The sequence below is a fragment of the Boleophthalmus pectinirostris genome, unplaced genomic scaffold (assembly GCF_026225935.1).
Source record: "Boleophthalmus pectinirostris isolate CB_2022bp ecotype Guang Dong unplaced genomic scaffold, ASM2622593v1 HiC_scaffold_2, whole genome shotgun sequence".
Lineage (NCBI taxonomy): Eukaryota > Metazoa > Chordata > Actinopteri > Gobiiformes > Gobiidae > Boleophthalmus > Boleophthalmus pectinirostris.
Window position 1 is genome coordinate 25,845,811 of NW_026571152.1, and position 27,794 is coordinate 25,873,604.

The following is a 27,794-nucleotide window of genomic DNA, read 5'->3' on the forward strand; positions in this document are numbered from 1 at the left end:
AATTTCATTATTTAAGTCACTCACACAAATAACATAAAAAACAGTGGCAGGAATCAGGCCCAACTCTAGTCTGCTGAATTTGAATGAGAAGAAAATTTTGGTGAGAAAATGTATATTTGCCTTAGATAGTAGCTTTGATTGGGCGCTACAGACGGCCCTGACAGGAATATGAACTACAGAAGCACATTCATCAGTATTTATATAAGCACACATTATTTAGTGACTGTTTCATTCACCAAACACAGTCTTACAACATCTCATAATACAGACTGCTATTTTTACTTTGAACCACATGCACCATTCAACCACTTTATTTACAGGAATATTCTACACACTTTTAAACTCTAAACTATTTACAACATTTCATGTTAATAATGAACCTGGTTTCTTACTGACAGACCACACACTCAACCACACTAGCACCTGTAAAACGTAAGAAGCCTCTTACGTAAACATAGATATGTTTTCTATATTTGCATACCCACATAACAATTGAAAATATAATTAATTTTTATTAATTATATTTTAACATAATACGACATCACCAGTCCAACCCATGGTTAAACCACATTGTGTGGACTTTACTTTAAGTCTTCACTGTGTTCACTCTGTCCCGATGGAGGTCTGTGAGATGAGGTGGTAGAGCCTGGTCTTCATGCTGTTCTGGTGAGACGGGCTGAAACTATTCCTCTGGTGCTCTTCCTCACACTCGTCGTCTTCATCGGAGCACTCCATGTTGTTGTTGACGTCTGAGTCTAGGTCAGCTCCTTTTAGAGTGGGACAGTCTTTGAAATATTCAATTTCCTCGACGCATGGAGGCTCATCGTCTTCATAACAGCTGCAGAGAAAGAAGCTTATGGTTGGAATAGGGCAGATTTCATAATTAAGTCAAATTTTTATTTTAATTATAGCATAAAACTAGTTTAGTATGTCTTTTATATCACTTCCAATCCATTGAACAAAATAAAAACATGGTTCAAATATGACTTCCTAAATATAAAATTATGTATCTTTTTCCACACACAATTAAAATAAATTATTGTGAAATTAATTGCTTAATAAAATGTGACAAAATGGTAAGTATTACTCTGAAAAGAATCCAGGGATTAGACCTTGAATAAACGTGTTAGAAATAACGTTGTCACAAGCAACAGGTACCAAATCTGTAATAAATGACTCATTATTTTACAAACTATTTTACATAGTCACCAATCCCCACAATAACTATTATTATTATTTAAGTTATTGTTTAAGATATTAGTTAATTCTGAACTGTATTTAAACTGCACATACACTACACTCCATGTGACCTTGGGCTCCTACAGTTGTAATGATTGACAGGTGACAGTAACGCTCATATCCAGTAATCTGATTAGCCAAAGCCTGTGGGACTGAGAGAGAGGGAAAAAGAGAGAGGAGGAAAGAGGTAGAGAAAAAGAGTGAGAGATGGTGTGGGCGCTCGTCAAAGGGGCATGTACAGACACACCAGGACTCCACTGGGATGGGGTATGTGACACGCACACTGATTCTCATTTTGGAGTGTCTGAGAAGAAGCACAGTGAAAAGGGAGAAGAACGGGGACTGAGAGAGCACCCAGACACGCTCAAAGGCAGCGTGAGGGGCCCTACACAGAATACCAATGTGGAGGGAGATTAGCAGTGGATTCAAGTCTGCCATGGATGTCAGAATACTGGATATAGTCTTTCAAAATCGCCAGAAATAGATAGTAGGGTGGTACTGAGAAAGTGTTTTTCTTCCTAGACATAAAGCTGTCATGGTGCTCATTTTCCTTGAGTTATTTTATTATCCTAAAGACGGTTTTATCTGGTCATTTCTGTAACTGTACATGTGTTTTGAGTTTTACTTCTTGTTGTGTTTATTTGCCCCGCCCTAATGTATCCCACCCATATCTCCTTCATCTGTGTGTGCATATATCAGTGTCATGTCCTGTTTCCATTTTGAATTTTTGTTTTTGGTTTTACTTCTGGTTGTTGTTTATGTTATATTAAAGAACTTTTCAAGAGCAGTCCTGAGTTTTGGGTCCTCCTTCTGTTTAAATTATGACAAAAGTTAGACATAATTTAAAAAAGACACATATAAGTACACAAAAAATAATCATCTCCAAAACAATTAATTTCACTTCTTTCTCCTATGGGGCATTATTTGAATTAAATAAGAAACATACAGATTATTTATTTGGCTCAGGTAAAGTTGCACTTTTTTGTCACTGTAGTTAGCAGTTTTATGTGCCCATTAAAACAGCATTGTTGGTTTGTGTGGTTGTTTGTACAATCATGGTGCACTTTGAGCTTTGTTTTGAGCACATGTTTTTTTTAACTACAAATGGCAAATAAACTAACTTAACCTAACCCAAGCTATAAATTGTACCATGCATTGTCTGTAGAGCTGTAGTCGACTAAATAAATTCTTGGTTGACTACAGACACGCCCTGTACATCGATCTACAAAGAAAAGTGGGCTAGAGTTGAGCTGGCAAAAGCTTTCAAAGTTATTAGGACATGGTGCAAAAACAATTATGTATGCAAGGACGTACTAGTAAACAGCATGTTAAGTGAAAAGGTAGATTAAACTGTCCAGTCATTCACAAAATCACAGCTAACTCACTCGCATGTCATCTCCTGCTGTTGTCCATATAAATCCTTTTAATCCTAATAATATAATTAATTCACAAACAAAAGATATGGCTGACTAAGACACTATAGAGTGATTGTGCTATTTATCCCTATAGCTCCGACTGCACATGTTTCGTATCATGACGGTTACTGAATAAACCCGCTTGAGCTAAATGTGGAGTTATTATTTAGACTAACATAAAAGATCCAGCCCTAAATATCTGACCTGTAAGAGTAAGTGATATTTATAACTTACTCATTGGACGTGTGGTCCAGAGTGTTATGGTCCAGGTCTATGTGATTGATGAGTCTCCTGCTGTAGAGGGTCTTCACGTCTTTGGAAACTGACAGCAAACTGTGGCAGAACTTGAGCCCCATTTCCTGCAGCTCTTTGGTTCCCAACTGTAAGCCCTGGTAACAAGGACAGTGCGATTTATTATAACCCCCAAAAAACATGCACCATAGATACAATCCTCCAGCTAAGCTCCTGAACAAGATTAGCAACAAAATCATGGAGATCAGGAGCACTGTGGTGCCCACTGCTCCTGACAAGTTGCCCCAGCAGAATGGGTCAAATGAAAAGGGCAAATTTCCCTAAGGGGGCAATAAAGTGTATCTTTATATATTCTATAATGTGCAGACAAAGACACTCTTCATGGTCAAGAGTGTCACTTCACAGAGTTACAACTGTTTGCCAGACTGCTGACTCTTTTTTTTTTTTTTTTTTTTTTCTTACAATTTTCTTCCTAATTCAGTTTGCTCTTTTGTATTACCTGAAGAATTAGGAACTGTTTTATCATGCCTTTTTGAGCTATTGTGTCCAACTATTTTCACTTATTCCATACTAAATATATCTAATCTCCATAGAGGCAAAATTACAGGTAAGATCTGTGCAGAGTAGAAATAGAAACAAGCAGGTAGCAACAAAAACAAAAAAATCCTCCAAAACAATACTGTTCTAACCTTGTATATTCCCTGGTCACAGCCGTTGTAGGTGCTCTCCATGGTGTAACTTCTGAGTACACCAATCTCCCTCCAGACCACCACTCTGGCCGTGGCTGAGCGAGATTTCTCCACCTATCACAAATAAACGCCCAGATCCATCAGGGAACTTATTCATATGAAAAATAAAGCATGTTTTCATTTATTTTACCAGGTAGTTGCAGCTGTTGAATGAAAACGCAGGAGCTATACGGTCCAAGGTCTTTGGAATGGTCTGATGAAACAAAGACATAGATGACAGTTCAACATGGCTTCACATCTTTGTATGTGTATTATCTAGAAATACCAAAATACTTTTCTACAACACTAAATAAATAAAGATGTATAGCAGAAGGTAGAGGTGAACAACTTATAGCGCACAATATCAGAATTGTCTTGCAAACTTACAGTATTGTCAAAATTATTTTTTTTTCTTAAAGAGCCAGTATTTTTTTCATCTATGTTATAATGTTGTCTCCTCATCAAAAACATCCTCGGAGTTGTGTTGTTTCATTCACACAAGATTAACCTACAAACCCATATTTAAGATGAGTTCTTCTCTCACACAGAAAACACTTGGTTCCACCTTGTGATGTCATGTGGTAATAGTGGTACGGAAGTGCTCCACTGTGCTTTTAAACTCCACGCACCTTCACTGAAATCCTCTGATTAATTCATGCCCTGGAATTTCCAGGCTCTATTGAAGTAAAGGTAAAAGGTAGCTGTTAACTTGAAAACTACCACTTCAGGACATCACAAGGTGGAACAGAGCATTGTGAGCTTTGTAGATATAGACAGACTAATAATGCAGTGTTACACAAACATGTGTGAATGAAACAAAACAACTCCAGGTATGTTTTTAAGGGGGAATATTATAACACTTAAAGCTCAAGAATAAATTTTGCATAATATACCTTTACATTTTTTGAGGGATTTCATTATTTAGAGAGATGATAAAACAAAATATCACTCAGTCATCACCGAGCTAAATGTATAAAAGCACACAACTCCATTCAACATCTGGTACAAAGAAGATTCAGAGCATGTGTACCCTGTAGCCAGGGTCCTCCTTCACACCCACAGTGTCCACCGCAGACTGCCACAGCGTCTCCTTCACACTGCAGCCGTACAAAAACACATTCTTCTTCCTCGAGTGACCGTGGTAGTCACAGTACACCTGTGTGCAAAACAATCTCTATTTATTTATCTATTTAGTTATTTTGGGACAAATTATGGACATAAGCATTGTCTAAAATTACCAGCCCTACCCTTTTACGGAAGAATAAAATACCTGTAATTGAATGATAAGTTTAATGCCATACTGGGGAAATTTCTGGGGTACCTTAGTAATCTCCTTAATGTCATCTTTGCTCCTCCTCCTAGTTACTTTTCACTGTGCCTCTGTGCTTCACTGAGCTGGGAAAATCTACCGTTTCCTACAGAGCACCATGGTCTTGGAATCATTTACATAAAGATCTTAAACTGGAATCTGTGGTGTCACTTGATAAATGTAAGAAAATTGTAAAAAGTGCGGTGACTGAGATGTGTATGTTTTTCTTGAGAAATGCGAATGGTTTTATAATGTGACATTTTTTGATTTTACTGTTTGTATTATTATTAATCTTTATTAAGGACACAGAAAGCACATATGGTCCATAGTTAAAATTCCCCAATATAGATATATATTGCACATTATTAAAAAGAAACAATATTACATAAAAAAGCGATACATAGAAGCAATATTATAATCTCTATTCCCTTACAGTATACATGAGCCAATAATGCCATATTTTGGAGATAAAGCTCACAGAGCTGACCACAGGACAGACTAAAACATAAATAACAGCATTAGAAGAGTCTAGACCAGGGGTGTCCAAACTTTTTTCATCAAGGGCCACATATCTAAACACAGATGAAGCAGAGGGCTGATCAAGGGCCGTAGACTGGTGCTCAGTTCAGTGAATAATTGAAATATGTGCATGCTTAACATGTTAGTATGAACCATCAGTCTTTATTCATGCTGAAATCCTTATAATCACACACTAAATATGAAATATAAGCTTTATCAAGGTAGATTCTCAAAAAACTTGCAGTAAAAAAATGATTGATTGTGATCAGTTAAATAAAGGTAAAATAAAATACTGTGGAACATTCCAGGCATTTTCAGAAATTTCCTCACAGACAAACAGGTGTAATATCTGACAAATCTAGTCAGATAAGCTATATATTCAAACTAAAAATATTTTCACATAAACCGCTATTGTTAGGTACAAGGTAATTCTTCAGTGTTTTGCTCTGAAAGTGCAGAGGCGTGCAGCTTGTTTTCAGTCTACCGTTCACTTGATGAATTGGACTAAAACACCACATCTCTCTAATCTTAGCCAATTAAAACAGCCAATGAAGGTCAATTCATTATAAGTCTCTCTCATTAACATCTCATTACATTTGCTTCAGCAGGTGCAAAGCACAAACATAGACACACCTTTCACACACCAATTGGGACAATCAGACATTAATTTGATTGTTAATAAACTTTTCATTGATTAGAAAATGTGCTGCTGATGGAATATCTTCTATGGTAAAAATAATCAAGAAATAAAATTGGATTGACTGGTGGTATCAACTCAGGTTAGAGTGAGATTGACTTTATTTATTTTTCCATTTTCTTTATTCAGATAGTCACAGTTTTGAGTTTCCTTTGGGACTGATGTTTCTTATCAGAATACCTTTAGAGCGCCACAGATTACATTAGTAAATAGGTGTGTTTTTGAAAAGAGATTAGTTTTATATTCCATAAAAATTGCCATAGAGAAAATTATTTTTCATTAAAAATCAATTCAGTTTGGAACTTTTCTTTACAAATTGCTGAGGGTTGAAATCTGTTTTAGCAAAATGTTTTTTGCTACATAGTTAAACACATTTAATATAAATAATCAGAGTTTGTTTGCCTGATGAACAACTTATCAGTATAAAAGACACCTGTCCACAACCTCAAACAGTCACTCCAAACTCCACTATGGTCAAGACCAAAGCGCTGTCAAAGGACACCAGAAACTAAACTGTAGACCTGCACCAGGCTGGGAAGAGTAAATCTGCAAAAGGTAAGCAGCTAGGTGTGAAGAAATCAACTGTGGGAGCAATTATTAGATAATGGAAGACATACAAGAACACTGATAATCTCCCTCGATCTGGGGCTCTACACAAGATCTCACCCCGTGGCGTCAAAATTAGAGCTGGGACCAAAGTAACAAAGGCTACCATCAGTATGACACTACACTGCCAGGGAGTCAAATACTGCAGTGCTAGACGTGTCCCCCTGCTCAAGCAAGTACATGTCTAGGCCCGTCTGAAGTTTGCTAGAGAGCATTTGGATGATCCAAAAGAGGATTGGGAGAATGCCCTATGGTCAGATGAAACCAAAACAGAACAGCTCTTTATTTAACAGTCATTTCACTCACTTCATTTATGTTGGTCACCTTATTTATTTTGGCTACTGTTGTGCTGAAAAGACTGAAAAGTGTCTTTTGGATGCATGCACACTAAACGTCATGTTGCAGAAACCGGGATACTGATTATACATGCACCATGACAAAACCGGGATACTCAAAAAACCAAAATGTGGAAAAGTTACCCTCTAGTTCAGTGGTCTCAAACTCACATAAGGGGCTCCGTGACCTGTATAATTCTATAATACAGGAAAATGTGCAACTAAAACAAGAGCTGGCCACCCCCAATGAAGTCACAGAAAAGTCTGATGAAAAAGACTTTGCAAAATTTACTTCTACTCTCCAGAAGAAGTAAAGCAACTACAAGACCTAGTGAAAGCACATAAGGAGATCCGGTACCTGTATAATTCTAAAGTACAGGAGCATGTGCAACTAAGGCAAGAGTTTGCCAACATCAAAAGAGTTAGGGAACAGATGAATGAAAAAGACTTGGAGTTGAAAGAGCTAAAAGCTAACCTCCTGAAAAAAGAGAAAGAGCTGGAAAACCAAGTTCGTGCGTACAAAGAATTAAGATATCAGTACAACAATACAGTGGCAGATGCTGTCCAGCTCAAACAAGAGCTGGCCAACACCAGGAAAGTCAATGAGAAGTTGAAAGAAAAAAATTAAAGAACCTACAATGGAGACTCAAACTACTTTTAATGACGTTGGTGGAGATCAAACCAACAATGAAAATGAAAAACTGTCCAGGAATGTGCAAGAGCTGTCTTCTGAACTCTTTTCAAAATGAGAGGAGCAGCATTTCCTGAAGCTTCATAGTGAACGTGAAAGATTCAGCCGCCCAAAAGGAGCAGCTGTAGTGAAGCAGCAGTGGAGGGAGTATAGGCGTCAACAGCGCTAAAGCACCTCCAAACATGACCCTTTGCATGCATTAATAAAAATAATGACAAAAAATATTTTAAATGTGTGGTTTGGCCTTTATTTAGTTCTTATTCATGTTTTATTGTTTGTTTTTTCTTCACATTGTTTAATTCAAATGCTAGCCACATAGCATACTGCAGTGGCTTGTTTTTTTCATGATAAAAGTCAAAAAAGATTAAAATGTGAATGTTCACTTTTCCCCCTCTAAACTATGATTTATTGCCTGTTGGAATCAAATGTAATGAGAGAGAGAAAGCTACAGCTGAACAGCTTAAACATACTAACATTGCAAATAATCAATAATCACAAAAATAAAAACACAAAAGAAATGAGTTTTTTGATGAGTAGATGCAATAGTTGATTTTATTCACAGTTTTTTTTATTGCTTACTCCTTCAACCCAGTTCGGTCTTAGTACAAGTTTTAATTTTGCTCAACTTATTGAGTTAAAATCAAAATAATGATATCATATAGTTTGCTATACAACATATAGTTATCAAATATCTTTATCTCATATCATGTGGCCCTTATCAAAGGTATCAGACTACACATTGCATTCATGTTTACTCTGTGTGAGACTCCATGATAGTTTGGTGGTCATACAGACGTGGACAAAATTGTTGGTACCCCTCTGGTAATGAAAGGAAAATCAACAATGGTCACTGAACTAACTTGATACTCCTAAAAACGTTTGTAAGTAATTGGACAATAGGGAAATGTTCAACTTAGGTGTGTCCTCTAATCTGCATCACAGGTGTCTTCAAACTTGTCCTCAGTCAGTGTGCCTGTTTAAAGGGGGACATGTGTCACTGTGCTGTTTGGAGACATGATGGATACAACGTTGAACATGGACCAGAGAAAGCGAAGAAGAGAACTATGTCAGGAGACTAGAAAGAAAATGATAGACAAGCAGTTTGATGTTTCTGTGGTTATAGTTATACATGTTATTCAGAAGAAGGTCCACAGCACTGGAGCCAACCTCCCTGGACGTGGCCGCAAGAGGAAAATTTATGACAAATTCAAGAGCTGGATCATACGAATGCTAACCAAAGAGCCCAGAACAACCTCCAAACAAATTAAATGTGAACTTAAAGGGCAAGGTACACTGTGTAGCTTGTGAGTTGGTGGGTCCGTCACTTGCTTGTCTCATAAACTCATAAAAATACAGTAATTCCATCTGTGAACAGGGGCGACACTCCACAGATCTGAATATTAATGTAGCGTAGTACCTGCTTGTCTCCCTCATGATGACAGTGCACCTTTAATATTATTTATTATATTAGTATTTCTACTCTTAGTATTTTCTTCTCTGCTGTAAATATTAATCATGTGCCTACTTGTGTGTAAAGACAGTTCATAAAAGAATCCCATACCAGAGGTGTCCTTCCTATGCTGTTGAGATAATAGAGAAATCCCTTGGTGTGGTAGATGGTTGGACTGAGGACTGGGTCGGGTTTAGACCATTGTCGGTTCAGATCCTCACTGTTCAGATTACAGCGGTTTCTGCGGACATATACAAATGGACACAAATTAAATCAGAAAGGACATAATTACTATACATTATGAGATTTTGCAGACTTTCACAGATTTGTTTAAATGAAAATAAACTTATCTTAAAATCTAATTACCACCACTCATAATTGGACACAGTCATGTTAAGTCATGTTACCGCAACAGTCGTGTTTTGTGTCATTCACACATATTTGAATAATCCTTTTTTATTAGTCTGTCTACATCTCCAAAGCTCAAATGCTTTGTGCCATCTTGTGATGTCATGAAGCAGTAGTTTTCAAGTGAACAACTCCTTTTACCTTTTGTTTGTTAGACTTTGGAACTTCTGGGGATGAAATTATCAAATTAAATTATTTGAATGCAGGTGTATGGACTTAAATACATTGTATTACCACATGACATCACAAGGTGGAACAAAGTTTTCTGTTTGAGAGAAGAACTCAGCCTAAATATGCAGAGTTTGTGTGTTGAACATGTGTGAATGAAACACAACTCCAGTTATATTTTTGATGTGGAAACAACATTATAACAGATCAAAAATACAGTATTATGGGCCCTTTAAGAGAATTGCAGCTACTATGTAAACGCAGGTAAATCAGTATGTTTTTTCAGTGGCTGTACTCACGTGCCGTTGATGACGCCATCCGGGTTCAATATTGGGATGATCTTAAAGACAAACGTTTCCCTTAAACTCTGGGCTACTGGGTCATTACTGCAGAGGAACTCCAGCGTGCCCTTCATAACCCAGCTGGCATTGGACTCACCAGGATGGACCCTTCCAGTCAGCACAATGTAGGTGCGATTACCTGAAGAATCACAACATCTACTCAAAACAAGTCAAAAATGGAAACACAAATTGAGTGTGGGTCAAATGACAAAATAAAAGGAAATTATAAAATGCCCCTCTCACACTCTGGGATCTATATATATTACATTATATTGTAATTTGTGGCATTTCTGTTTAGTGCAGGTCAGTGCTAAAGCAGATATTATGTCTTATTGTTCAACCTCTAAGGGTGAGTGACAGTCAAATTCAACCAATCACAGCGAGATGGGAACTCTTTGAAGAATTTTATAACTCTAATTACCACCTAAAAATAAAGCTACTTCTCAAAACCTTAACTCAGCTAAACCCTATACCCAGAAATACACAAATAAACATGAAGATATTAAACTATTTCATTTAAATGCATGAGTGAAATTAAAGATACACTATGAAAGTTTTCTGCTTGGAGATGGTTTTCCTTTACTTGGAATGTTCCACAATATGACATTAGATTATTAACCTTTTGGACAGGGTGACAGTAGCTCAGTTGGTTAGAGTGTCCACTGAACAGATGGTTGGTGGTTCAAATCCTGCTCTTAACATAAACGTCTCTGGTTGAGCAGTCAGATCCACTGATTCACAGACTGGGTGTATGATTCTAACTCCCACAGATGAATGCTGTCATTGTGTCCTTGGACAAGACACTTAATGCACCTTGCCCCTAGTGTTTGCGTACACTGACGTATAAATGTGTGTGTGAATGGGTGATGGTTCTTTGAAGTAAAGCGCTTTGAGTGTTTTGAAGGTGGAAAAGCTCTATATAAGAATGGGACCATTTACCATGACCATTTGGTGGTAGAAAATGCCAGACAAGTTATCTATTGCACCTTTAAAATACTAACATTCTAAAACATGTTCTGCATTTGACAGCTGGTAATAAACAGCCAGCTCAGATCTGCATCTGTGCCCCTGTGAAACAGAAGCCAGTGTAGTGCTCTATAATAGTTTTCTAATATGGAAATGCAGTAGTGACTCTTGTGTGGGTTTTTTTTCTCAATAAATAATCTCTTCATATTTCCATAAGCACAGGATCACTGAGTTTCAATCTCCCACTGCAAAGTAAACAAAGCGTGGGATATCGGTCTCTGTCAGGATGTGGTTTGCAGTATACAACAGCAGAAACATCTGTGGTCACATAGACGATAAATAAAGTCACAGCACACAGGTAAAGCCATCTCATATTGACTTAATACATAGGATAACTATTCTAATAAATTGTTTCTGTCAGTGGAAATCTCTTTTTCTCCATGCATGATGAACAAGAATTACACTATGAATCGCACTTTTATCCTATTCTTAGACGTATTTTAAATGTCTGTGAGCATACAGTAGGTTCAGTGTTTTGTAGACTATGAACACCAGTACTAGAATTCTGAAATTAATCTGTTAATCTGTAATTGTGGTTTAGAGCAGAGTTTGGAAATTAATATTATTTAAAAAATTTATAAGACAAAACTAAACCAAACAAAAAATTGTGAATGAATAAGAGGTGAATAGGAGGTTTTTGGACATAAATCTAATCTAAGACCAAGCTAAGAAGCAATACATTTAAGTGTTTCAATCAATATGAGCAATAATAATCAAGTAGTATTAAATTTTAATGTATTCAAGAAGGTGGAGGTTTTAATATAAGCCCTTGTTTTGTTTTTTTCTTTCTGCACCTACTTTTTTATCTAGTGTGTCTTTTTATATAGTTATATGTTATATATGTGTCTTCCGTGTACTCAACTTCAAGTGTTATTTATTGCTCTAAAAACACCATTTATTCATTGCTCTAAAAACATCCATTCTTACTGTGAGTGGGGTCACCATCTAACCTGTAATTTAGCTGACAAATATCCATGGAGACTCTTAAATTACGGCCACACTGTGGAACATTCTAGGCACATCGCCACAAAAACAAGCAGGTGAAAGACCCTCCAGCAGACAAGTTACACAGTGCACCTTTAAGTTAAGGATTTTTATATTTTTATTCATGTCTTATAATAAATGTGGGCTTTTCCTTTTCAGCATAAATAGCTGTGTACTTACGTAGCTGATGTAGGTCCTTCCATCCCCGACTGGCCGGACAGGCAGTGATCGTGACCAGTGGACAAGAGTTTTCTGCCAAAGACCCACACAGAGTCTGCTGCCGGAAAAACACTTTGGCAGGATCCACTGACTTTTGCAGCACCTTGAGATGGGCCTGGGACACAGTTTGTACAAGTCAGAAATCATTCTAAACAGATCAGGAATAGTAAAGCTCCTGAAGTACCTTCAGTGCAGAGTATGAGTATGGATAGTGGTAGGCCAGGTAGCACACGTCCTCACTGTGTTTGAACGTGACGCTAAATGTCAGTGTATAAAAATTGGCAGTCTTACTGCCTCGTACAGGGCAAAAGTGGTTTCTGCAGGATACAACAATAGTGGACTAAATTAACATAAAACGCCTACTGAAAAAGGAAAAATAAAAACTCCAAATACTTATGACTTTACAGTATTTGTACCTGTAGTAGCAGATTTCAGTTCCAGTTCGAACCCAGTGAGGTCGACCTTCTAGAGCCTCTCTCACAGAATACAGGACTGGCTGCATGCCTGTGATACAAAGACACACACTTTTTATTTACAATGTACACTACTTTATGAAAAAAAAATTATCCCACCAAGATGAGAATGAGTAGTTGTACATTATTAAATAAGCAAAGAACAAATTTAAAACCTCAAAATCTACCATTATTCTAAACACTACCACCTCTTACTCAATAGTGAAAGTGGGCTAAAGACATACCCCAAGATTATTTAAAGGTGCACTGTGTAACTTTTCTGGTAGAGGGTCAGTCACCTGCTTTTCTCCATGGAGATGTTGCCTGGAGTGTTCCACAGTATGACATTACACTTATTTAGCTTTACAGAGACAGCAGGTGACACCATAGTGTCAAATTACATGTCAGATCTGTGGAGAGGCGAGCCTACTCACAATAAGAATGCAAGTTTTTTTAAGTCAATAAAAACTCATAATTGAGTAAATGCAAAATGGACATGTTTATTGCCATACCAGGACATTGTAGACAAAGTAGTATCTCCATGGAGACAAGCAAATGGCAGACCCTCCACTAGAAAAGTTACGTAGTGCACCTTTATTGTTGATGTATTGCAAATGTACTAAATGTGCACAAAAGATGATTATTAAATAGTTGTTTTGTAATAACAGTGCACAACATTGCAATCTGTTTCATAGAAGCATATTTTGTGATGGCTTTGACGATGGTGGGATATAGTCGCTGCTAACAGAGGGCCCTTTTTTGTTCAACAGCTGGAAAGCCTTTGCTCACCCCCAAACGCATCAACATTCAGAGGTCCAAAATACAGTTGACTTTCTGTCTGTCAGCAAATTACAACCTTTCAGAAGAAAAGTCATTTTCGTAACAATACCTAGGGTCTATTTGGGAAGACAAGCCTTTCTTCTATTCATTCATCCCTTCCTGAGATGAAAATGATTTCCTATGGGACGTTATCAGAGGCTATTTTCTGCTACAAAGGACACTGCATAAATGAGTGTGTGAGGAAGTGTATTTGAAACGAAAGATGCTATGGGAGAAATGCCCTTTTGTAAGTCCATTTGTGCACGCCTTAGAGGTAATAGATGGTGTATTATGGCAGCAGAGATGTCTGTACAAAGCTCCATCAACTGTCACTCAGCGAGAGGTCAAAGGGCAGGGGCCACACCAAACAACTGTCTCCATCTGACAGAAAGCTATAAGAGGCAGTCATTGTTAGCCAGAGGCAGTCTCAGAACAACCCGTCTATTCTGGCAAAGAGACTCAACCATTCATAAAACATGTTATATGTCAAGCATACATAGTTTAAACATACAATATCAGTGTTATTCAATTGTGTTAAATGAGCACAACTTGACTTTTCTGGCTTTCGCTTACCATAGTTGAACTGGCTGTTGGTCTTTTCACAGTTGATGATGTTGAAGCGGTAGGGCACACCTGGTTCCATGTTACTGACCTCAAAGTAAAACCACTGACTGTTCTGACAGCTGTTCACATCAGCGTTCAGAATCAGATCATATTCATATCTGAAGAGGGTAAAATGATCATATAGTCTTTTCATATACTTTAAATTTATTATAGAGCTCAGGATAGCGCTTACCTGCGGACCTGAACAGCTTTCCGGAGGTTTCCACATTCAAACTTGGAGAAGAACTTGAGCGACTCTGTGCTGTCAGATGGGCACTGCAGACTGACAAACAGAACTTTTCCTGAGTCTGGCTCTACAGCATAACATTGTACTGTATAAGCAAAAATACATGTCAGTCACATACCTGCTGTCGTTCACGTCAAAAATAACCTTGTTGATGATGTCATCTTTATTCAGGAAGCGCTGGACATCCTCCAACACTTTCTGCCTAAGAGAGAAGACAGTGTCTCCAGTGAATGACTTGGCAAGTTTAACAATGACAAACTCCAACAACACATGGGGTCCAGTTACTGTGTACTACACTGTAATCTGAACACCTTTAGTAAAGGCAGAATAACAGTACTTTTTTATAGTAACAGTAACAGCCCTTGTTTTTATAGGAGCTCTATGTAACTTTTCTGGTAGAAGTCCCCATGGAAATTGCTTTGCCTTGTCCAACAGTATGGTAATAAACGTACCCATTTCCAAAGAGATGAGCAGGTGATGCCACAGGGGCAGTTTACAGGTCAGATCTGTGGAGTGACAATCTCGCTCTGCTACATTCTGCTAAAAATTTAGAAGGTTTTTCTTAGCAATATAAACAACTATAATAGAGTAAATAAAAAAAAAGGATTAAGTTTAAGTGGAACATCCAGGCAAAGCAATAACATCTCTATGGTAACAGACCACTACCAGAAAACTTACACTTTGCACCTTTGAGAGACAACTTTAAAAATGTTCCTTCCAAAGAAATCCGGCAAGTTATATCTACAGTAGCTGTGGTAGTGACAATACCACCATGCATATTTAGTAAATGTGGTCCAGACATGAGTAACTATGGCAACGCGTTAAAAAAATCCTTTACATCATGTCTAATTTTACATTGCACCTGGGACAATTTTCTCATAATGCCCCCTCAGAAATGGCACTGGCATCCGCTCTGTTAAGGGACTGCAGGCGCCTAAACATGCTCTCTTTAGATGAGCACCAACAAACTGGCAACATAATTAGATTAAGGTCAAAGGGAAATTGCATCTTTAACATTTTTAAATGTCAGCATCTGCCGACCTCTTGAAAATGCTGAGAAAATGTCTCAGAGGAGCCCGGTTGAAAGGCAGTACACACACTTTATGTTCAAGTTCAAATACAAAAACATAAGTAAAACCTTCCATTGTTTTACTCCTGGATTTTAGCATTTAAAGATTATGACTTCTGTTACTATAGAACTAACTATATTTTGAACTAACTAACTATTTTGCAGTGACATTATGCTGGGGGTGTTTTGGCAAAATATCCATCAGTTACCATGGTGAGGCAATGCACACATTAGCAAACACAGCGAAAAAAGTTTTTAGGACCCTGTGATCAATATGAGCATGCTTGTGACTGTAATGTTATTTCAGAGGGACTTGTTCAGCAGTACAAAATCAGCTTACCTTTTGTAGTTCCACTTAAGTCAGTTCTTTTTGGTCAGACTGCGTTAAACTAAAGCACAGGTTAAAGTTTACCAAAGTCTCAGACAGAGCAGTGCCTACAGTTAGCATTGCTCCCCCAGGGAATGTTGATGACATCACTTGCAAAGTATCTAGAGTAACGCGGTAGACATTGTAAACTGGCATCCTCTTGATGTCATGGAGCAACGGCTCTACTCCGAGCTCCTCCTGTGTGGCTGAGCTCCTTACCCTATCTCTAAGGGAGCTCCCCGTCATCCTGCGGAGGAAAATCATTTTGACTGATTGTATCCATGATCTTGTCCTTTCGGTCATTACCCAGAGCTCATGACCATAGGTGAGGGCAGGAATGTGTATTGGCTTTGCATTTCCCTATTCACCACAATGGTCTGATACAGTGACCGCATCACTGCCAACGCTGCACCAATCCGCTTGTGAATCTCATGCTTCATCCTCCCCTCACTCATGAACAAGACCCTGAGATACTTGAACTCCTTCACTTGAGGCAGGGACTCTCCACCCACCCGAAGAGGGCGAGCCACCTTTTTCTGGTCAGAACCATGGATCCACGGATTTGGAACCCAATTCCTTGATTGTTATAAACATTAACCCCCATTTTATATTTTACAAGTGATGAGATGATGATCTGATGATGATGAGGATGAGTTGAATAATTCTAGCTCAAACACCAAAACAACAAGCTCAGACGCTGTACAGTGGTGGAATAAGAGTTATGCATGTACTTCCTTTGTTTACAAGGCCCTGCTGGTGGTGGGGACTTGAAATAAAAAACACTGTGGCACTCACTCTCAGCAACAATCAGCGTAGAGAAGAAGAGGGTTCCGTTGAGAAGCACTGTAGAGTTTTACACACTGCTTTAAACAAACAGTTGTATCTTTTTGGCCTTTGTGTTTGGGTCATCTTCAGGTACAAATATACCCAGGAATGATCCAGCAGGTTTGTATTATAGCCCCCCACTTTAACATCCACTGTTCTGTGTTCCTTTTGCTGTCTATTTAATGCAATTCTTTGCAGCCCTAACAGCAAAAAATATGAAGTTAAAAGAAATGCTAAATCTACCTTCTTCAATGTAATAAGGTCCCAGTCCATAAATTCTCATCCTTCCTTTACACATCTCACTTTTTGCTGTGAGACAGTCACTCTCCTTTTTCATGTGATCTGATCATCTCTAAATGAACTTAATTGAGGCATTTTAACAAAATTAAATTAATCTGATTACATAGCCATATGGCATACTAGTCCCCAAACAAACAAAAATGATTTAATGAGCACAAAGTTAAATAATAATGTTTGTGGTATTCTTCCAGCAGCTAAATCAACAAACATACCATTAATGTTTGTGCAGAGACGAATAGACCACAGTACAATAAAAGTATTAAAGACATATAGATGATGATAATATAACATGGATAGTCATAGATACACTGAGGCCATTGGAGAAGACACAGGCACAGCTATAGAATAAGGCTTTCCTGGCTGTCAGATCAACTGCAGAGCAGAGAAGATGGCGTAATAAAAGAAGAGATGGAGAAATAATGGAATGTGACAGGGAGCCTGAGATATCGGCGGGGTGTGGGAGACGGTAATAAGTGAAGAAAGAAGTGTGTGTGGTGGAGTATGGGACAGGTGCAGGAGGAGAGGACACAGTGATCCTGTTCTGTCCCACTACACGCTCTGTCTGACGGCCGCTCTGTGGGAAATCACATCCAACTGACTCGCGGTTTGTGATTCAGCAAACAGCATCTGAGAGCTTTGTTCTGCACAGTTTGACTCTGGATGTGACTGTCCCACACATTTAGGTCTGCTGTGACACATTATATTTCATACAACAAAATGAAGACACTACACACTTCTGCAACAGATCGCCTCAAAAGACAAACTACCATAAAAACTCCAAGACTGCTAAGGTAAAGCAATTTTTGTTGTATTAGTGAAGAAAGATAGTGCACAAACATTAAAATACATACTTATGATGTGTTTCGATGTTTGGGAATCTGTGGTGTTTATCACAGTAGATCCTTGTTCTCCATATTTACAGAACATCAGTGCAAATGTTCACAGCTGAAAGAGCCTCATGCAACAGTTACTTGATATCTGTGTGTCATCAACATTCACGGGGTGTGTGAAGCTAATTGTCTGCACTGGTCTGTCTGCAGCTCTGTTACTCTGAGTTTAGTTTTAAAACAATCTGACCAGAAAGAACTGACTTACCTGGAACTACAACAGGTGATTTTTACTGTTAAAACAAGTCCCTCTCAAAAAACATTACTGTCACAAGCTAGTTAGCATGAGCCAACAGTTTCCCAGTTAGTCGCTGTCACCTTTTAGTTGAAAATCAAACATTTACACAAGACCATGAACGCTCTTATTGATCACAGACGCCTGAATTCAAATTCATTTGGCATTTTTTCTTGAGTTTTTTTGGTAACTATTGCTACAGGATCATGATAACTTCTGAACATTCTGCCATAGTGAAAACAACAAAGTTAAATAGTACCTCTGCACATTGGGTTTACGTGGAGCCATCGTTTCGTGTCCTTGTGGTGGAAGGTGACCCCAGAAGTCAGGAAAGCCCAGGATGTTGAAGTCAGGAATGGACTTGGTTTTGGAGGCAGCAGAGCGGTACAGCTTGGGGTCGTGGTGAGGGATACATGAGGCATTTCTCTCCAGTAATCGATCTATGATGGTCTGATGGCAGCTCTCATCTCCTGTCTCCTCTTCGTCATTATGACCATGGCCATTTTGATGCAGGAAGTTGTCTCCCCTTTAAAAGAGAGAACAAAAATTAGCACTGACAAATTATCTTTCTGGCTTTAGAGCAGTTTCTGATTGTGCATCATGACAGATATGTCCAGCTCTGTGTTTTAATGAGGAGGGTATGGACCAGACCATACAGAGCATCAGACAATAGCCCATGTGTTTCTCTACCTTTGTAAAGAATGGCAAAAGCATGTGGTCTTTGCTGCCCAGGCAAACATCAAGTGTCTTGGAATGTGCTGTATTTAAAGCTGAGCTAAAGAGAGATCCTTTTTACTGTACCTTGAGTCTTTTGGCGTAGTTCTAAAACTAGGACTGGTGCCAAGGACAGTGGAGCGAATGTGAAAATCACGAGAATCTGATTGTGCAGCACCTGTACAATAAAGAGCAAGAAAAAATATAACTAAATTGTTGTTCAGAATGGTATAGTTTGTAAAAGATGGACTTTGTAGTTAATAGATATTGTATAAAATATAACTAAATAAGCTTCTAAGTCTAGTGCTGCATTATGTAATTCCTCCCACCTTTAGAGTATTTCCCCTGGAATGGATCAGTCCCATGTATTTGAGAGCCGTGAGGTGAAGAGCTGTAGCAGAGCTCATCTTCCTCATCTGATGAAGATGCTGCTGAACTTTTCTCTGTTTCTGAACCCAAATCTAGCTCCTGTGGCAAACAAAAAATTGTAGTATTTTTTTTTTTAGAGTTAGTTACAGTGCCTGTCTATACTGTCATTTTCAACAACCTGGTATTAATAAAAGAGGTTGTCTGAGATGCATAACAGGGATATCCAAACAAACATAATCAAAAGACCTAAGAAGTTAAAATGAATAAGATAATGTTAGCATGTTTACAGTTTCTAAAATAACCTGTAAGTTTAAAACAGTCCTGCAGAATCTCCATTAGTCTAAAAGGAGAACATTAATCAAGAGTTGTGTCAGACCAGATCCTGTGTTGTATGACATGAAATATTACCTCAGACGGAGACACTCATTTATTATCTATTCCACTATTTCTGTGTCTTGATGCATGGGCACATTTATTCTCATTTTAAGATTGTATCTTAAGCACCATGGCATGCATATCAGCATGTAGAAAACAGGTCAACCCCACTTTGCTCCCAAAAAAACAAAAACAATGCCATTCACTCTACAAAAAGGCCCTGAGTTGAGCCAATGTAAGATCTAGTCTGACCTCATAAGCTAAGCATTGTTGGGCCTGGTTAGTACTGGGATGACATACCACTGAGAATACCAGGTGTTGTAGTGGGGCAGCAGCAGTGCCTCTAGAGCAAACTGTTGTTGTGCCTTTAGGCAAGACATTTCACCCACATTGCTTATGTATAAATGTTGAGTGTGAGTGTAGCTGTAGAGTATGGGATAAATCAATAATGCACAAATCTGTACCATGACCTTGAGCATCTGAAAAAGCGCTATATAAGAGAGATATGGAGGGTGAGTTATTACCTGAAAGTCATGGTAGAGCTCAGGGCAAAAAACGTTGTACTGTGCTAGGGCCTCTTTAGGTCTGTCTGGCTCAGGCCGATGGCGTAGTTTATTCAGATCAATCTCCAAATCTTCATCCTTAATAAGACAATTATTACTGTTATAAATGCATAGTATAGTGTTTATGTTGCCATTTTAGTCACTATTTTATCCCAAGATGAACAAATAAAAATACAAATGACTATTTATGAAATCATGAAGATCAGATGAGAATTTTTAAGAGACTGTGGCCACAGAATACACAGGTTTGATGAGGCAGGTTGAGTTGGAGGCTGTGTGCCTGGGAGGAGCAGGGAAAATGTCAAGGATTAGTGGGATCAGAGTGTGCACCTGCTCTGATACAATACACCACAGGGAGCAGTCGCAGCTCAAACTGCAAACGAGTGGTAAAACCATATATAAATAACATAAGATTAATAAATGCAAATAAACAAAGTCTTCTGGTGGCTTAGTTTGTCTAATGATAAAGGGTGTGTAAAAGTCAAAATAAGGCAACTGCACCACCACATTATTGTAAGTAATGGCATTTAGTTTGATCTCTGGGGAATAGACATCTAAATGTTAAGCACCCATTTAAACATAATTTAATATAAAGAGTGATGTGAATTTGCTAAAAGAGCACCTGTCTTGTTAGATAAATACCATGTGGATTTAAAAAGAGTAATGTATTATATATATATTAATAATGTAATATTTTAGCATATATGTCGTCTTCAAATCATGTAACTGTATGCTTGAAGAGATACAGCACTCACAAAGTTATTGTTTTCAGTCTCCTGATTTTTCTCAGGTTCCTCTTCGTCGCTGTCCCCACAGCTGTCACCTACAACAAGAATAAAAAACACATCCCATTCATATCCATATCCATATCATATCCATATTAAGAAATACAGTATACAGGGCACCAGTGTAATTCCAGTGTAATTTGTACCGAATGCAATGTTGACATGAAGGTCAGAGCGGGGTCGTCCTGGTATTGGAAAGGAGTATGCAGACAGATCTGAGGTCAGAGGAAGGCGGGTTTTAGGCAGACATTTTCTCATGAGCTGAACTGAGGGCTCCACGAGACAGGAGAGAGCTTTATTCATCAAACATGTCTGCACAGAGTAAAGAAGTAATAGAAACCATGTAAGCTGTAATAAAAAAAATAATGTAAAGTGATGCTGTCACATTGTTGAGTCATACAGAGACATAAATGTGAGTGGGTCACCTGTGTTGTTTGGTAGATGAGGCGGAGGCCTCCGAGTGAAAAGAATGCCTCTCTGCCTGCAGTACTGTAAGTGACCTTATGAAGGCAACGCAGCAGCGCATGGCGGATTGCTATGGCAACATGATGAGTATCCTTGCAGTGCCAGTCTTCGTAAAGCCGCAAGAGTCCAGAGATGTAGCCTTTAGATACCACCAGGCAGACGTTAGCCTCTGAAGAGAAAGAGGAGAGGAACAGCATTACAACCATATCAAACCTGTGAAACTGAACAGACAGCATTCAAATACAAGTCATTCATGGTTGTCAAGGAACACAGTTATTAGTAACTGTTGGACCATATGTTTAGCCTGAGAATTTGTGTTTTTACAGATAACAGGGGTTATCTAAACACTACCTCAATTAATCACTCCAATACAATTAATCCTCTTTGAAACTTTCCTTAAGGCCAACAACAACTTCAACCGCAATATCAAACTGGCATACAGACTGCTCAAATGCTCTAACAATCTACAATGCAACACTGACCCCTGTGGGACATATATAACAGTTGCATATGAGACATGTCTAAGTCAAATAAACTTACTTGTGCAGAGCACAGCCGCAAAAGCATTAATGGCTGCCCTGAAAAAGAATGATGGTAGTTAGATCATCATCACGTGTGTGCGAATGTCTATATATATATATATATATATATATATATATATATATACTATATATATATATATATATCTATTGTGTAAGCTGTAGTCACAGTGTTATTATCTGAGCTGGTGTTGTAATTGTCACAAATAAACTATGACTGGTCATAGATGATTTTAAATAAAATTGTTTACACTGTGTGGTCTGAAAAGGTGTCTGTCAAGTCAACCCACCACAAGAAATATCCTTTTGCACAAACACGTGCTTCTATGTAGACATGCATTGTACGCATTATATTACACTATTGGTATAATGTTGCTGTCAGTAAGTAAACTGGGCCTCAGTGGCAGGAGCAGGGTCAACAGAGGCCACAAGTTCACACATGGTTCTAAGGAAAGGGCAGTCAGTCTGACCTCAGTGCACTCTAATTCATTCTAACTCATTCATTCACTCTAATTCATTGTGAATTTAAATTTTTGCACACAAAAAAAAATTCTAAAACAAAATAAAAATAATAATAATAATAATAATAAAGTTAAGTGAATAAAATAAAAATAGTGTTTAAAAATATGTAAAATATAATGACTGAATTAAAAAACAGTGTAGATGAGTGTGTGAGAAGACTATATTTCTCGGAAAGGTTTCACAAAGGGTACAATGTCAATCATTTGGGGAGCCCAGAGTAATGAGGGCTGCTGGTGACAGCAGGAAATTGACTTTATCCATAGATTTAGCTGTAGAACATCGGACAGCTTGACTGATATCACTGTTTTAACGTGTGGACAGCAGTCAAGCAGCACATTCAGTGGCACTATGCTGCATAGATCACTCTGACTGACGCATCACACAAATGCCTTGTTTCTCTGGTTACATCAAAGGCATTCCCAGCTCCCAATTAGTCAAAGTCAAAGGAGCTGCACGCGTTGTTATGGAATCTCACAATCTTCCCAATAAGTTAGCTCCTCGTGTCATGTGTGATATGCACAAATGTAAACTTGGGCACTAAAACATTTAATGTCCCATGAAACGACATATTTACGAGGTGCAATAGTGAGTGCATGAATATGGCAGGGAGCCAGACCTCTTGGCTCTAACTTCAGTAAGCTACTTGAGCCAATGCTTCTACTTTTGACATAGATAGATGGGAAGATATCAGATGGACCTTGTCTTCTTATGTAAGAACCATGTTGCACCAAAAGTAAATTCTTCAGTAACATGAGAGTGACCATTTTAACTCAGGGGAATAAGACTTACAACCTACAGGGTGTAAATTCACAATAAACTTTGCATGGGTTCAATAGACACAAATATACAGTATGTGATGTCAGTTTACTGTATATGCTGAACAAGAAAATATAACTGAGTGGCCATCAGTTAAACTTGCAACACATGAAAAAAAAAGTTGTTTTTCACTACTTACAGAGGGACTTATTTGAAACATATTTGAAAGTTATTTCTTGTCATTAACCCTTCAATGGCTGTGCTCTGGACGTGTGAGAAAAGGATCCAGTGTCACACAGGGTCAGTCCTGGGGCATTACACGTGTCATCTATCATTCATAGTTGCTGACACTGCCAGCTACCAGGAGGCGTTGAGTTGACAGAGTGATATTTTTAAGACAACTCTGTACTGTACTGCACTGTTGTTAAAAATACACTGGTCAGAGCCATGCAGAGTCTATTTACAGATTATTGTGTGTTGCACTAGTATCGCCGGTCGAGGTACATACTTGATAGTGTGAAGGTTCTTAGTGGTATAATGCGGGATGAGGCGATATATGACATCTAGTCCACAGTTTTCTCCAATCAGGTTTGCTGTAGACACTGAAACACAGAAATTACTACCTTTCATTACCTTTCATTTGTTCCAACACAGACAACTTGTGGTCATAGTTATTATTAGTTATTATCAAAATGCTCTTTTCCACATTGTGATGTCATGAAGCATTAGTTTTCTAGTTTACCTTTTATCTTTTGGTTCAGTAGAGATTGACAATTCCTGATCTGAAATCATCCAAATGATACTAGTGAAGGTGTATGGAGTTGAAAAACACAGTGGAGCACTTCTTGTATTAGCACGTGACATCACAGAGTGGAGTGTTTTCTATCTGAGAGAAGAACTCAGCCTGAATATGCAGAGTTTGTGTATTAAACATGTGTGAATGAAACAATGATAAAAAAACATTAAAACATAGATCAGAAAATAGCATAATATGGAAACTTTAACTCATGCTGTTTAGAATATATGGGTTAATACAGTATGCATGAAGGAATTGCAGTTGCATGAAAAATGTCCATAGTTTTAATGTTTGCATGTATTCAAATAAAAATAATTAATGGGATAACATTATTTTACCTGAAGAAGCAAACACTTGAATAACCCAGAGGCAGGCAGCAGCTCGTTTGGCATTTTTGAGATTTTGTTTAAGCAGATTTAAAGTCAGGACAACAGCACCAGCATCTTCTGCCTTCATCCCAATCCGGCGATCTAAACGATATACAAATTAATTAGCAAAAATACACAATATTGAGTCCTGTTACAGATCTAGTACCTCTGTGTCCCACTTTGGCCAGCAGATGCAGCAGGGGGAGAAGAATGGTGTAGTTGGGACTGAAGCAGCGGGCTGTGTTGACTAGTGCAGTGAGCAGAGCCTCGCTTCCTCCTTTACTGATCATGTAGTAGATGCGACGATCTGTGCCTAATGACAGATGAAGCTGAGCACATGTACAATCTAAAACACAACATTTAAAGGTGCACTGTGGAACTTTTCTGCTGGAGGTTCTGCTACTTTCTTATATGAGATGGTATTTCCTGGGATAGACTGACAGAGAGGCTGCCCATCCTCACCATCATCCCCCTCCGACCAACACTCATGTTCACAGCTCTTTCATACTTGGCAATGTGGGTGAAGTGTCTTACCTATGGACACAGTGTCAGTATTTGTGCTTCACTGTGGCACCTAGAATTCCCAACGGTCTCCCATCCAAGTACTATCCCAGGCCCTGCCCTGCTTAACTCCTGAGGTGTGACAAGATCTGGCTTTGACAAGGACGTCTGGCCACATAACACATAAGCACATGCTTTATTATATGTAAAGAGATGGACCGATATATATCTTAGTCAATATATCGGGCCAATATTTTCACGTTTTATCGTATTGGCTATCGGCCATAAATCTCCAGCATCAATATTTTCTTTTGGTCAACAAGCCTAAAAGAAATACATAAAGCTTCATTTGAACATATTAGTGAAAAAGGACACTGCACAAAAGGTGACTAGACAACTCTCTTTCAATTGGGTGTAAAACAGGATGTAAGACGAGATTGCAATCAATTAAAAATGTATATTTGGGGAAAAAATATTAGCTAAAAACTATCAGTAGACATTATCGACGACTGGTTTCTTGCCATGAAAAAAAAAACATTTATCAGTTTACCTCTTTTTGAGCAATTGAAATAAATGTAAGATAAATGTAAGACAGATATAATCAATGCCTTTTTTTTCTAGGAAGATTTAGGCAAAAGGTAAACATGAAGACAAGCAGCAAATACCAAACCTTCCAAAGGAAAAGATACATAGTGCACCTTTAATACTTTGCTTTAAAACTTTAATACTGATACTTTTCTGAGAGCTTACCAGCCGACAGAAGCTCATCTAGAACACTGAGAATGTTCAGTGTGCTTTCCACATCTCCAGCATTCTGCACAAAGAAGAAAACAACAATAACATGTATTAAACTGAGAATAGGTTGTATTTTGCATTACGGATATTAGTCCTTGCTAATTTTTGACACAGCAAAAAATACTGAGCATATCCAAAAGAAACTCATTCTTCTATTGCTCTTTTCACTAGAATCACAATGTGGTGGCAGTATTAAATCATAAAAGCATTGTTCTTGTCAAGTGAAAAGGCTTCTAAGTGTTATGCGGTTAGGTTAGATGTTTAGTGTTATAGCAAGTGTCGGCAATAACTTACAAAATGATACTGATCATTTAAAAATTGTAAATTGCAAGAAAATAGAGAAATATTGACTTCAAATGTATGTATTTGTCTGAACAGGAACAGTGGACATTAACAATAATTCTGTAAATGTGCCAATTTTAAATACAAAGATAATTTTCAACTGTAGTCAAGGTGTAGACATGCCAGCAGAAGATTAACCGAAAACACAACACTATAAATTATAACTACACAATTACTTTGATTAATTACATAAGTTTGTAAAAGTTTGTAAGCTGCATAAAATCATCTACAGAATAAAAAACAATATTAGCAGCAGTAAGACAGTGTGGAGCAGTGTAAGAGATTGACAGGTTCTTGCAGCACAGAAAACAGGAAATGAGCATTCACTTTTCATTTAACTCTCAGGACATTTTCTCTGGTGAGTAGAATCAAATCCACTTTATTTGTATAGCGCATTTTATAAACAGACCAAAACTGCTGCAAATGTATAAATGCTCAGATGCTTAATCTTACTTTTTCTAAAAAAAATAAATAAAATCAAATAGGAGCAAACAATAAAATAGCAATAAATGCATAAATAAATTGTTAAGATAAATAAAAGACAGAGGACTACACAATTCATGCGGTGTTAAAAGCCAGAGAATAAAAATAGTCTTAAGATGAGACTTGTGCAGTGTAACTTTTTTAATTGGGGGTCAATCACCTGTTTCTATGAATGTGTCATCATTGCTCTGTCATCAATGTAAACAGCTCTGCCTTACATTTATTCAATTTCAGCTGGTTTCATAGTTTAAAAATACCTAAAAAAAAACCAAAAAAAACAGGCATTTGGACTGTGAGTGGGGTTGTCTCTCCGTAGATCTGACCTGTAACTTGGTCTCCATGATGATAGAAAGGTTTAATGCCATACTGTGAAACATTCCAGGCAAAGCAAATACATCTCCATAGAGACAAGTAAGTAGTGGACCATATACCAGACAAGTTACACAATGCACCTTTAAGTCTCGTCTTAGGCACCACGATTACAACGTTGATTGGTTTGAAGTAAGATTTTAAATCGGTCTTTAAAGTACTATAATCTGAGATAATAAATTATAACATTATCAAATGCAAAATTGTGAACCACTTTGACTGTAAGTATTATAGATAAACCAGATCTGAGCTTTTGGAGGTAAGAAGCACAGAGGGGAAACGCAGACACAGGGAGATCATGCAAACTCCACACAGCAAGACCCTCCAGTTAAAGTGTCAAAATAGGACCTTCTTACACTGAGTGTCCTATCCACTATTTGGTAAATAAAGTAATTCTAAAATCATACAGTGAACAGTACATGTAGGGATGAAAATTTTGGGAAGAATAAAAAACTGCAATTTTTCTGACAAGCATTGCAATTGCAGTTACACTGGCAAATAAGGACTCTTTAAAGTACACATTTTAAAAGTGTCCTGAAGAACTGGCATACTGAAATATGAGGAATTGACAAATTAATACAAGAAACGGGGCTATCAGTTTTCTACGCAGCGTATAACAGGGTATTTTGTTTTTTCTGGAGGAAATAATGGTACTTAAACATGCATTATGTAACTTTTCTGATGGAGGGTCCACCACCTGATTTTCTCCATGGAAATGTCATTGCTTTGTCTGAAATGTTTCACAGTGTGACATTAAATCTTTCTATCATCATTGAAACCTAACCACAGCAAGTTTCAGGTCAAATCTGTGGAGAGGTGACCCTGCTCTTTCAGAATGCAAGTTTTTCTAGGTATTTTAGA

The 27,794-nt window shown here is 37.9% G+C and overlaps 1 protein-coding gene across 1 annotated transcript in view; it reads right to left on the reverse strand.

The window, feature by feature from the left end:
* Nucleotides 1–603: 603 nt before the first annotated feature.
* Nucleotides 604–27,794, reverse strand: part of LOC110169491 (cytosolic carboxypeptidase 4) — a 56,440-nt gene continuing 29,249 nt past the window's right edge. Inside the window, exons 3-28 of the mRNA XM_055155889.1 lie at nt 25,695–25,758; nt 24,610–24,756; nt 24,414–24,545; nt 23,788–23,881; nt 22,003–22,040; nt 21,423–21,631; nt 21,144–21,309; nt 20,968–21,035; nt 20,174–20,290; nt 19,937–20,014; nt 19,235–19,373; nt 18,993–19,083; nt 18,451–18,717; nt 14,627–14,710; nt 14,455–14,544; nt 14,232–14,380; nt 12,804–12,891; nt 12,572–12,704; nt 12,349–12,502; nt 10,117–10,297; nt 9,353–9,482; nt 4,665–4,790; nt 3,786–3,848; nt 3,596–3,709; nt 2,889–3,043; nt 604–838 (exon numbers count right to left, since the gene is read on the reverse strand). Of these exons, the coding sequence (XP_055011864.1) occupies nt 604–838; nt 2,889–3,043; nt 3,596–3,709; nt 3,786–3,848; nt 4,665–4,790; nt 9,353–9,482; nt 10,117–10,297; nt 12,349–12,502; nt 12,572–12,704; nt 12,804–12,891; nt 14,232–14,380; nt 14,455–14,544; nt 14,627–14,710; nt 18,451–18,717; nt 18,993–19,083; nt 19,235–19,373; nt 19,937–20,014; nt 20,174–20,290; nt 20,968–21,035; nt 21,144–21,309; nt 21,423–21,631; nt 22,003–22,040; nt 23,788–23,881; nt 24,414–24,545; nt 24,610–24,756; nt 25,695–25,758 (3,312 nt within the window). The remainder of the gene's footprint in view (nt 839–2,888; nt 3,044–3,595; nt 3,710–3,785; nt 3,849–4,664; nt 4,791–9,352; nt 9,483–10,116; nt 10,298–12,348; nt 12,503–12,571; nt 12,705–12,803; nt 12,892–14,231; nt 14,381–14,454; nt 14,545–14,626; nt 14,711–18,450; nt 18,718–18,992; nt 19,084–19,234; nt 19,374–19,936; nt 20,015–20,173; nt 20,291–20,967; nt 21,036–21,143; nt 21,310–21,422; nt 21,632–22,002; nt 22,041–23,787; nt 23,882–24,413; nt 24,546–24,609; nt 24,757–25,694; nt 25,759–27,794) is intronic.